The 13482-nt window shown below is 40.1% G+C and overlaps 1 protein-coding gene across 1 annotated transcript in view; it reads right to left on the minus strand.

The window, feature by feature from the left end:
• FBN1 (fibrillin 1) overlaps nt 1-13482 on the minus strand; it is a 722489-nt gene that overhangs the window by 102140 nt on the left and 606867 nt on the right. The window contains exons 42-45 of the mRNA XM_085644212.1: nt 9380-9451; nt 7158-7283; nt 6036-6158; nt 2091-2216 (exon numbers count right to left, since the gene is read on the minus strand). Coding sequence (XP_085500338.1) covers nt 2091-2216; nt 6036-6158; nt 7158-7283; nt 9380-9451 — 447 coding nt within the window. The remainder of the gene's footprint in view (nt 1-2090; nt 2217-6035; nt 6159-7157; nt 7284-9379; nt 9452-13482) is intronic.

Here is a 13482-nt window from a genome sequence, read left to right on the forward strand (position 1 = left end):
CGTGCCCCACTCAGCATGTGACTATTTAGTAAGAGGCCAAGCTGTTTCCGTAGCATCTAACACAGTCTAAAAAATTGATCAAAGAGTGATCTGACCAAACTAGTAGAATGATGTCACCATATTCTACAAGCTTCTCAGGAGCAAAAATTAAATGCAAACAATGTCCATTTTGATGTGTGGTCCAATTCACTGTTTGTATGAGATAGACAGACAACATACTAATTAGAGATGCTGCATGCAATTACTGGGAAGTTTCAGCCAGTCACTCAAAGCTATAAATGTCTGACTAATCAGTAAAGGCGCTAGAAAATCAGCAATGTAATCAGCAAAGTCCAAATGAATGCTGGGAGGGCGAAAGCAACAATTGCACCCAATAGAAGCTTTGGGAGATAGCGTTAACGGTTAAGGTAAAATCTAACAGTAAGGCCTTTGGAAAAGGACTCAGATTCAACAGCTTGACATCCGGCCTATCATAAATAAATGCAAAACTACCACTTCTTCAATCATGGCATGATAATTGGAAAATATTATAATCTGGAGGACAGTCAGCAGCCAAACCAGGTACTGAATCTTCAGAGGTCCAGGCACAGCTCCAATTGTCATTCAACTCATGAACTTCTATTACGTGCTTAACTAAGGAGAGTGTATTAACAGTGCACAATCAAGTCCAAGCCCTCTATTAATGATCTATGGAGCAGCTCTAGCATGAAAAGAGACAAGCCTCAGTTGACATCCCACTAGCTTTCTGTAATCTTGGATTGGTGTTAACAAGATAAAATGTATTCGTAGCCTCCCTGATCCTCAACAGTTGGCCATTCTAGAAAGTAATTATCTCATTCTCACCTATCCTTGGAATCAAGATGCTACCCATAGCGAAATATACAGCATGGTTGCCACTGTGTGCCCACGGACGAACTGCGGGCAGCCTTATATAACCACCCTCTTGTCTGCATAAAGCCCCAGTCAAGTCCAGCACCGACCAAGATAGCTGCTAGTCTTCTAAGCTTGATGACATTACTTTTTGTACTAACATTACAACACTTTTGTATGCCACGTGTGGTGATAGCATCAGCCTGCTTATTTGGGTTTACACGTCTTTGTTTGTTCAGACAGGGAGAGTTCAGTGCTCTACTTACTACAACAATATGAGCAGAGGCCACCAATGGTGAAAGAGAGCTACGTGGCATGTTTGCATGCTGCTGGGTCAGAGTGACCTCTGGCAAGTCATCTCACAAGGCAGTCTAGGTCAGGGATGTAAAAGCCTCTTTAAGAGGCAATGCTTTGGGACCATTCCAAATTGACATTTAAAAAAATAATGGGGACCATGCCTGTTTATATTCTCCTCCACATGACCTAGCAAAATCCTGTAGAAGCCAAAAATCTTAATTCTCTCCTTTCACACATTATTACACACATTGATTATAAAAGTCTCTCATTGTGGAATATGCAGTTGAACATGTGAATATTGAAGCTTTCAGGTTCTGAAATCAACATGTGATGTAGAAGAAAGTGTCACACCTGGGTCTTTCACAAAAAGGGATTTGTCTTGCTTAAAAATCTAATTATAGATAATTTAGGCAACCTTCTGATATTCATTCGCTAGGAATCACGACATGAAATACATTAATATTGCTGTTGTCTGTCAGAATATTTCACTGCAGGCAGCAGCTAGTTCAACCTTATCTAATCTAATGCACAGGTCAACGTCAACACTTGTTGCCTCCTGGTCTAGTCCAAAGGTTCAGCATCAATTTCAATAGTAGATGGAGTGACGACCTTACTCCAGGTTAATACAGACACTTTCACCTATAAATGACGGTTTTCAGGTGTGTAAGACTAATTAATTCAAGAAAAGTAAAACCAGCTACAACACTCAGAATACATTAGGAGATTACAAGAAAGTTCAGGACTGAGAACATTGTTTGAAATGACCTGGAGGGAGGGGGTCGCTGTAGACCCTAAATCAAAACATCTTAGGTCATCATTGCTAGTATCTTGATATCACACCAAACCAAAACTAAGTTCTTGGAGACGGCTATTGCCTATGTGTGTTGCTTTATAAACTAGATAAATAGAGAAGAGTCACTTACCCATGCACATAGTTTGGTCTTCATTGGTTTTAAATCCATTGTGGCAAACACAGTAATAGCCACCGACTTTATCTATACACTGGCCATGGCTGCATACATTGGGGATTTCTTGGCACTCATTTCGATCTATAAAAAAATCATTATGTTTTACATACAGTACTTAATAGAAGAACACAAAATAAGCTAAATACTGACTGAACTTCTATGCATTGTGTCTATAAACATATCTGTCTAAACATTACTATATATAACAGGTGGATAATGTGGATAAGCTCATTGTAGCACATGTAAAACCAAGCCAGCGTATATTCCTTGTAAATAGTAACCAAAAATAAAATTATAGGCAGTGGCGTGATGCTAACACACTATTTATTTTAAATTGAATTATGCTGGATGGAGTTCTAAATAGAAAGCATTTCCTTGGCTAGGAGGATACAGACTTGCTGTTGATAAATTTAGTAAGTCACTCCTAAGCAAATATGATTAAGGTGCAGCCTGCTAACTATCTGGAACCCAATGAACCAATGAGGCTGCAATGGACTAAGGGGTCTATTAGGATGGTGGTCCGAAAATCACTCCGACCACCATGGTAGCGGGAAAACAAGGCCTGCTAGGACCACGGCATAACCGCCGGTCCAATTAGCATGCTCCGCAGTCGAAATTCGACCGCGGCGGTATGATCGCGGCATTTAACATTGCAGCGGTTGCTGCTGCCAGCAGCACCGCTGTGATGTCTCAAAAAGCATGTCCAGCATATCCCTGCACAGCGTGGCAGGCACTGCACAGTGCCAACCACCTGGTACAGGGACATGGGTACCCCCACAGTGCACCCACACTCCCCCAAACACATTGGGGACCCGCAATGGTCCCCCAGAGACATTCACCGCATGCCTTTCCATGGCGGTTCCACAGGCGCGGAAAAGCTGGCTGCCGCAGGCATCATAATCATGCTGGTGGAGCTTGACCCTGCACCGGCCCCATTTTAGCTCAGCCCGCCAGGCAAGTGTGTGGTCTACTACAGGTGAAAAAGTGGTGGGCAGAAAATCTCACCGCCGTGGTCCTCATCGCCATGCTAATGGGACCGGCGGTTTTCTGGGTTGCGGACGCGGGCGGCTGACTGCCGCCGACTCGGCGGCCATCCGACCACCATCCTAATAGACCCCTTGTTATGTCCCTGAATATGGGGACTTTGTAGCTCTTGACAACAATTAATTCAGAACGAAGTGTCTCCAAAGGCCAGTCAAGCCTCAGCATGGACTTACTTAAGGGTATTCAGGTGTTGCCAGAGTGGGTTTGACCCTTGACACCCCTGGCCAAGGCCTTCCTAAGTCTCATGGGTCAGGAATGCAGCATCAAGGACAGAATGTACACAGACATCTATCAGCCTGTTCTCTTTGTCTCAGTTCCACTACTGCTCTCCCCTTTATCCCTTAGTGCTAAATGAAAGGCTAATGATGGGTGGGACAAATGATTACATCTGTGATGTCACCAGGGTCAGAGGCCTCGTGAGTTACCTCTGCTACGACAGGCATCTTTGCAAATGACATCGATGAGCCTAACTTCAAAAATTCTACGGAAAAGCAAGAGATTATTTGAACTTGGCACTATGAAAGCAGGTAGCATTTCAATCAAAAAGGAAACTGTGACATATTTAACACTAACCACAAAAAGGCAACATCCTTCTGAACAGGGAAGATATTTGTGGGAGGGGGTAAAGTGGCACTCCTAGAGGGACATGTCATCGTTGGTTATACTAAGGTGGGACCTGTGGTTAATTTGTAAAATAAATAATTGCCGGGTCTGTCGTCGGGAGGCAGCTTGTGCCAGCCCAGCTCCAGTTAGCGCTGCCTAAAACAGAACCAACTACACTAACTATGGAAGTGGGGAGAGGATGTGGTGTAATGGCCAGAGCTTCTGACTTAAGAGCTGGGGAACCAGGTTCGAGTCTTGACGACGCTCAACATCCTGTGATTTTGGGTAAATCACTTAATCTCCCTGTGCCTACCATGGCAATAAATAATAAATGAATGTGTCCTTAACAGGTGCTCATGAAAAGTGCCCGTGTTGATGATTAAGTGCTGGTGCTGAGCACCGGAAACCACCGGCTCAAATTAAGCACGGGGTGGGACCATGGTCAAACACGTTGGCCTGATTGCGCTATTATGGCTTCAGTCATAGTTTGGCTAAATATGAGCTCTTTTGACTATGATACAGATCATTTCCAGAAACCTTTGCCACAAATAAAGTTTCAATTATCCCATAAATTGGTTATTTTTCGAGATCAGCTTATGAACAGAGTTGCAGTGAAGATATAATTCTTTAGTGTTTTGAGTCATAGAGCAAGTGATGCATGGAGAACCTCAGCGTCAATCACTGCATTTCCCTCACAGAACCTTTCTTGTAGGTCCAGGCTCCGCGGTCATGGCTGCTGTTTCTGTTTAAGAAGACTCTTCGGTCCTTAGAAAACTTTATTTTATTTACAATTACTGCCCACTTTAATCTTGATTGAAGTTGATTGCACAATTATTCATTTTTTAGTAAGAATTAAATAGACGGAAATAACGTATGTGCCAATGTGTGCTAGTGCATTGTGACTCATATCAGATTTTTTCCATGGTTTTCCTGTTCTGCTATTTCAATGAATGCGTTACAATAACAACTCAATTAAGAACACACGAAACCTTTCCAGTGTGTTACTTTACAAGGCGCAGAAGAGGCATGGTTTTTATTATTTGCCCTGTTTGCAGATGACTTTCATGCTTTGATTTCACGAAACAATAGAAAAGACATGGTGGTGTATGAGCATTCCTTAAACTGCAAATAAAGCTTGATGGGGAAACTTGAGCAGGGGTGTATTAAATCATTCAACAGTCCAGCAGTATCACTTCAGAACTTGACTGGTTCTGGTTAATGTCAGGACTCTTATGGTCATAGTATTTGTGGCCATTTGGGTTTCTTCCGCCATTATTAGAACAAGATTGGCTCGTGCTCACCAACATAATTTTGTGGCCAGCCGAAGAATACCTGCTAGGAAATTGCCCACGGTCTAAGGAACTCCAGAGAGTTCAAATCAGCCCATCACTTGTCTACTTTCAACTATACTATACTATATAACACCACTTGCACAATTCTACATGTATCAACCACATACATAATACGCTCAGATGCGGCCCCTGTGACATTGTTATGTTACAACAGAACAATCGTGATGTCACCTGTGCCACCCACAACTCATACAGGAGATACACCATAGAACGGAATTTTCAGGACAAAATAAAAAATACATATTTACCATTATGGTACTATGTGTAATATGATTTGTGTGGAGCATAAGATGTTTCTTACAATTGCGACTGCTGTAAAAATATATATGTGAATTCACTATGAAAGTAAATGCCTGAGGTCTGGAAATCTGTTGATTTCCAACTCTGTTTTTACCCACATGCACTCTATTTATATGTTGTTTTTCCTACCGAATTTCTGTTTGATAAAAATAATTGCCCATTTGGAAAATCCTACACAGTTCACAGTGTAGTTCTGTGTTATACTACTCCTTATATATTCGTTTGTGAAAGGGACCTTTGCCTCTCATAACAAGAGTCCTATAAAGGTGCACCAATCCTGCCAGTTTCAAAACTATTATACACGGTTTACTAAATGGTTTCAAGGATGATAAAATCTTACTTTTTCACTGGCGAAGCAGCAAACACAAAGAAAGCAAGGGTATTCAGGGAAGATTATTTGACAACATGGCTGTCAGACATGTTGTGATGAAGTCTCTCCTGGCATTCTGCAGCGCACCCCATTCCTGTTTGCGTTAGCACCTATGTTAGACCTCTAATCTTAATGATGCTGCATGGCTGTGTCACACCTTTGGCAATTCATGTCTGGCACAAAATGGCATCCGTCTAGTACGCCAGTAAAAAAGTTCATGAAAATACTTACCGATGCACTGCCCTATGGATGTTAACCTGTACCCAGGTTTGCACTCACAGCGATAGCTGCCTGCAGTATTGACACAATCGGCATTCCGTTGGCAGACTGGGCCGTTCTGGCATTCATCAATATCTATCAAAATGAAATAAGGATATTTAGACAGAATAACAACATTTAAAGCTTCATCATGCATAAGACTTAATGTAAAGAAAACATTTATTCAATATGCCCAACCTTCCAAACCTTTTGAGAACATCAGCTTTTTAACCATATCTCCCATTGAAGTTGACATGTTAGAAGTTTATAAATTGGGAAATACTTTGTCAATGAATATCTCTTCATGGCAATAACTGTTAAATGTCCTCTAAACTTGAATCCACATGGAATTATTTGCTACAAATACTAGCTCATCACTCCAGAACTGTACTGAAATGACACAATAATGTTTGTAATTTCCTGCTTTTAACAATAAATGCAACGATCTCCTGTGGTGCCGTATTTACCTTCCTTATACCCACCAAGATTTCAGAAAGAGATTCCAGGCAGTCCTATTTTTAAACATACCCAGCGCTTGCCAGGAAGGGAAGGTGAAAGGATCATCCAAAATTGTGTGGGGTATGGGGAACGGGATTTGTTTCTCCATGGGAAAAATATTTTCCCCGCAGAGAAAACACATAATGAAAAAATGTGCATTTTCACAAGGGATTTTATTCCAACAAGTGCAAAATTCTGTGTCACAGAGAACTCCATAGAGCGGAAATAGGATAACAATTCGGAAATCACACACTTGATTTTCCAAGCAATCCAAATGAAAACCTGCACCAGGCATGGCTTTCCACGCGAATTCCAGGCGTAATTCATGAATTCCAAAAAGTAATAAATAACTAGAAATGAATGAAGATCTAAATCTCCGAGTGTACATCAACTACTTATTTTGTAAATTGGCCCTAATGTGTTCAGATACCTCAAGACAAAAAGAAAGAATATTTGAGTGCAAGAATGCAAAACTTTGGATTGGCCATATTTGTTCACTATCTACACTTTACCTATTAATGCAAATGTGCATTCATGCAATTGTGGTTATCAGGTGTTAAACTCCGGAGTTCGACTTGGAACATGTGAAATGATTACCTTCGCAGACCAGCAGCTTGTCGTTGTACACAAATCCCATTGGACATTCACACCGGAAGCTGCCCACCATGTTAATGCACACTCCATTCTCACAAACTCCAGGGATCTCCCGGCACTCATCAATATCTGAAACCGGAAAAACACAGAGTCAAAGGAAGGTCTTCACAATAAGGACTGTTTGTTCCCAACATATCTAAATGTGAAAGGCAGGCACAAGGAGCATTCATTTATTGAAACCTGTCAGATTGATGATTACTTTTGACTCCCATGCAGTGATATCATGGAAAGTGAAGTTTATATTCTTATAAAATCAACCATTTTGGGAGAACCAAAAAAATTAAAAATAGAGTTAATTTGCCTAATTACACTGAAAGATTTAGTTGACTAGTTGCAGATGATTTCCAGTAGAACCTCGGAAGGCCTCTACAGAGCTAATTTCCATGTTGACTAAATTTACAGGAAAGAACACTTTACTAACATGTACCACTTCAAGTTATAACATTGAATTAAATTGTAGAATCCACCTTGTTTTTCTCCACTGGATGCATTTAGTCCAATATCTAAAAATTCAAAGGGTGTAAATAAATTCAGGAGAATCCATTTATAATCCATTAGCTGGGTTTCCACGCAGAAAATGTGTTTTCATATAATAAATAAGCAGCTATTTGAAATAAGTTCTGAGTACAGGTATTAAATAACCTGTACAGCAAAAATAGCATATCATCCTTGGTAATCCCTCTTTGTTTAATGGAAATCCCTTTCCCATGATAATGAAAATACAGTCATCAGAAAGACTCCTTTTGCACAAATGACTATTAATGAACAGTTAAAATGTACTTGTCTTAAAAAGATTATCCTCAAATAGTATTAACATGTTTCTTACAAGATGTGATTTAAAGAGTGAACCCACATAACTGACTTTTGAGTGAGACACAATTTCGACTTCTGACATTTAACAATCATGCTACACAAGATTGCACAAGATTATTCAGTGTGTTTTATGTGAACCAAGTTGAAATCCAGTTAGGCCTTTACCTATCTTCCATTGTCATGTCTTCATTTCAAATCCCCATTGAAAAATATATGAATTTGTATTCTCAATTTTCCCATGAGTTGTAATTTTGTCAAAGTGCAAAAACTGGCACACACAAATGATGCACCCAGCAGATTTAAGTTCTAAAGAGAAATCAGCATGATCTTTACCCATAACATTTTAGAATTTGTTTCCGAGTTTCGTTGGAACATCACACATGAACACCATGAAGGTGGGTAAGCCATTTATCTATGCACAGACCTAATGCCTGTCATAGCCACCAGTTACCATAAGGAAATCAATTGCGTTTATTTGGCCCAATGCCATGCAGCCTGCACTGCTTATTAGCGAGGTGGTGATGTTATGCCATCGAAGACTAAAGTGCCTGTCTTACATAGGACATAGCTTCTTAGCAGTGTTCTGAAAAGCTCCTTTCAGAGTATAGCCACATGTTGCATTGATATTTTATGCATGAAAACTACTAAAACAATGATTCATAAATCAATGAGCAAACGATTAAAAACTGAGCTTGTTCAATGTTTCTTAGCATTTGAGTCCAGCTTCTCATCCTATGTGACATGAATGCTCTTTCAGTAAACCGGACTTTCCAGTACTAGCATCTATTCCCCTCCACTAGGTTTTCTGAACCTTTGCATCTTTGACAAGCTATTAAGCTCTTCCGCTTGTTATCAATGCACCGTTCGTATGTTTAGAGTTCTGCTTGAGGTGCTTAGCTAGCCTTATGGCAACGCCCATACTATTTATAATGTTAACAAATATATACCTAGTAACAGTAGAATTGTTATGTAAACTTTATTTTTTCTCTTTGTTCGCATTCTCCAAATAAGACACAGCATTCTCATGCTAATGTCATATTTTTCTTGATTTCTTACAGAAATGCTCATTTCTATAATATATACATTTTACAGGTATTGTAGTTGTATACGTTTTCATTAAAGAGCACCAGATGTCTATCTATTTCAACTCCATTTTAGTCCCATGTCATACTCTAGTATAGCAGAATATGCAAATTTAAATAACCACCCAGAACAAATCTGCTCAAGATTGACTTCACAAAAAGAGGATGACACGTCATATTTTTATTTCCTTTAAAATATAATAATATTTTCTTTTTCGAAATCCTAGAGAGTAGATTGTAGATAATCCGAAGATATAAATAATTACTCACCAACTGGTAGTCCAGTGTAAATATCAATGACAAAACCAGGCCTCTGGCTTCCGCAGAAAGATGTGAATTCATCTACAGCAAAAGAAGAGATAGTGAAAATGGATAAATACTACTATTACATTCATCTGCTATTTGTCACGTTAGTACAACTTCCTTCTTTCTGAATTCTGATCGTTAGCAAGCTTTTTAAAGCCAATACCTTGAAATTGTTAATGGCTTGGCAGCAAATTTGCCTTTTCTGTGGGATTGCTGCAGATTTGTAGCCTTTTTTATGGACCTTTTTTTTTGCTTGCATTATGACTGTGCACTGTGGAACTGGCTATCAGCATTACTACAACTGTACGTTTGCATTGACTACACCCAATTGGTTTATATAACTAAAGCAAGGTTAACGAATTGGTACGTTGAAACAAGACTGGGGTAAATGTAACGTGATGCAAAGCAAGGCAAGGACAATGCAGCAATAGATGAAAATAGGTACATGGCAAAATAAATTAGGGTAAATTAAGGCACAAATTAAACGAGGCCCCAGTTAAATAAGACTGAATTAATGCACAGCTGGGTTATAGTAAGAAATACTGGCAAAGCAAGTCTGATTTAATACAAGGCCAGTCTAATACTTAGATGTGAGATGTGGGGAAAAATGGCCAGAGTAAAGCAATTCTTAACTAAGATGGAGTTGTGGTGAATTAATGTTGTAGTAAAGCTAGCCTAGTGTAAGTCAGAGTGGCGATTAGGAAAACTGTAGTATGTAACTAAGGAATACATTTTGTAATCCAAATAATAGAAATTGAAATTTTGGCTACAGAAAGCCTAGAGCAAAGCAGTGCTTGCATATAGTAGAGCCCATGCAAACCATGGTGTTATTTAGCAAGCATGTGCAAGACTGGGCTAAAGACTGATGTGAAGCAAGTCTGATAAACAATTTTGAGATAAAGCACATGTACAGTCACTTGTAGTGCCATTTAGATCAAGATTCTGTAATAAGACAGACGGTTCCCATCAATTTTAAAGTTCTCATATATGTTACGATTGCAAAATGGAGAACATATTTGTTTACAGATCTCAACATACTCTGGCTTCTAACCAGAAAAGGTGAGTCCGTAATCAAAAGATAGCAAAAGCAATGAGGAAAATTGAGTACATTTATGTATCTATTAAATTCATGAAGAATCATACGAGCCTACAAGTAGCAGAGTAATTCACTAAAGAATAGAACAAATGATCAGGGGAACGATAAACCTAGGGCACTAAATGTTGAAGATTTCGAAGTCTTCTGTTTATAGGTGGAGGAAAGAAATGTGGGGTTGTTAATTACTTTAAAAATGTAGGTAAATGGAGCCAATTGGTTACCCAAGGGCAGAGCATCCCTAAACGTGAGCGTGAAAGCTAACAAGATCTGATTTCTGGTCTTTGCTTTTTCCACAAGCAGTATTTCTTGGTGGGCAGCATATTGGCTCAGAAAAGTGCTATGATCTATGCAGATGCTCATTAAGTTACACAGGATGGCAGAGGAGAAGCGCTTCTAATAAAATAGTGCAGCGTGAAAAGGAGCGCAACGCGCAAGAGGACAATAGTGGAGAGGGACAAGAACAGGCATGATAAGATTAAATCATGATAACCAGCTCTTCTGAAATGGACAACATAGCACTTGAGTATATCATCAGGTATGACAATGGTGTGAGCTATATAGGAAAGTGGAATACTGCCTCCCATCACTGTGACGCACGACTTAAGGCCTAGCTGGCAGCTCTGGTATGAATTAAGGAATTACAATACTGTACTTTCCTGACAAAGTTGTAAAGCAACAATTTGAAAGCACTTGAACGTGTGACCATACAGGAAGAATTGTAAATCCAGAAGGAAGCCACAATGTTTAACTAACTGTTCCAGTTTGGGGGATATGCTAAGAAGCAAACAAATTATAGCAAAGACTAAATGAAAGAAACAAAAGGAAAGGAAATCAAGGTCAGTATATGGACATCATATGAATTTCAGTCTTTGAAGGTATTGTTGTTGGATTGCTAATCCTTTATGCACTTGTTGCTGCCTACTAGTATGAATATTGTCTACTATGAACCACTTTCAATGTTGCCGTGTATTAGGTAACATTGCACAATGAATGTTAATGCATTAATCACAGTGTAAAAGTGATGTGCTCCTCGGAATTATAGTCTAATCACTGTTTTACATAAGAAGCCACTGGACCTATAGAGAAGAAATGTCTCTTTTATGCTTAATCCAAAGGCATTTGCCCCACTGCTCAATGATGAGCTGGCTGCTCCATAGAGTACAGGGAATGTTTGGTAGGGGTGCACAGTCACTCATTCACAGAGCAGGAGCACTGTATGCGGCTGTGTTTTTCTACACTGGGTGCACTGTTTACCCTGAGGCCTGGAGAGGGTTGAAGTTAGGCGATTCCCATGGGTGTCCAGTTTCTGACACTGCTGTGTGCCACTCCTCATCAGCACAATGAATACCAAGCAAGTGACTGGACAGAATGGGTATGTGTCAGTATTGCAAACTGACCCCTTGTAGGGTGGTCAACCTCAGGTTTTCATATTTTTGTGGTAATTTTGAAATTTAACACTGGAATACTGCTATCACGTGTCCAATCAAAGTGTTCTGACACCCACAACAAGTTCAATAGAGGCTTAAAACTAAACTCCATTTTGTATATTGACATTTATTATTAGGCCATTTTATATGGGTAACGTGTAAATGTAGAGCCGTCTAGGATTCGCAAGCAGAGATCACGTATCTGAGAGTGGGACTTCCACAAACGTGAGCAGATGTTTCACGTGGCACAGAGTAGTAGTGGGGAGTGCTCCTATAGCAGCAAGATACGAGTTGTAAGGAAAACACACTGCAAATGGCATGAACACCAAAAATAATAATTGCCACAGTTGTTTCTAATCTTTGATTCCACCTGGCCCCTCCACAGCTCGGGGCAGTGCAGGGAACGCTCCCATTTCTGTACCAATGTTTCAGAACTCAGAGTACCAGCTCAGACGTGCATTTGTACTTTGTAGCAGAGCAGATGTTTGCCCCAAAAACACTGAATTAGCTATTGGGCATATTGAATTCTACCCAGACCCAGGGACAGGGTTGACATCCCAGAGATGTCCACACACTTTAAAATCAGCTTTCTTCCTCTCTCAGAGAGCTCAAGACACCCTCACACTTCTGTGCCAGGTTACCCAGGTCTGCTTTGTCTCTGCTTCTGGGTCTTGTAGTCTTTGCATTTCCTGTTATAAATCCAGGACTACAATAGCAGAGAGCAACCAAGAATATCAGTCGCCACTGCTGACAGGGAACACAGTGAATCTCTGTGTCTGCAATTGTTGAGGAGGCATCCCTGAGCCTTTCTTAAAGTCAGACTGCATCTAGTGATGAGGGAATACAGAAGATGCGCACCTTACACTTAGCTCTTCAGCACATCCTCTAAATTCTAGGAACAAATACCCTTTTGAGTGAAGCTAATTGTATCTTTCAACTGTTTGCACTGGTTTTTTGCAAGTTTAATCTGCAAACCCCAAAATGCTTTTAAAGTAAGTACGATATAGTGCACCTGTACTTACAAATCATTCATAGACGTCAAGTAGGGGTTGCCAGGGTCGCAGCTGTGACCTCTGGCTTGCCCCTTGCAACCCCTGGCACTGCCTTTGTGATCCTTGGCCTCAGAGGTGGCAAAACAGTGCCAAGAACACAGTTGCCGCTCTTCCTTATGGACTTCAGTTGGGGCTGCACTCTCTTTGTTGTCTGTCAATTCATTTGTTACACTAATAGTGGATAATAATATATATATTATATTTCTCACTATTAGTGTAATAAAAATGGAGTTCAATTAGCTGAAATATAATCCTATCTGGCAGCTAAGGTATGTAAAACAAGCTTTTAAATGTATGTTGTGTGCGTGCTTGAGGGTGAGAGTGTCTATGTAAGAGTGTGTGTGTAATGCGAATGTGTGTGTATGTGTCAGCTGTGTGTGTGAGGGAAAGTTTAATTCAAAGGGCGTGTGACGTCACTTTTGCTACCCATAGGGTTTTTTGGTGAAATCACATGTATGATTGGATTTCCCTAAATGTGCAATAAACATTCAT

This window comes from Triturus cristatus, chromosome 3_1 (assembly GCF_964204655.1).
Source record: "Triturus cristatus chromosome 3_1, aTriCri1.1, whole genome shotgun sequence".
Taxonomy (NCBI): domain Eukaryota; kingdom Metazoa; phylum Chordata; class Amphibia; order Caudata; family Salamandridae; genus Triturus; species Triturus cristatus.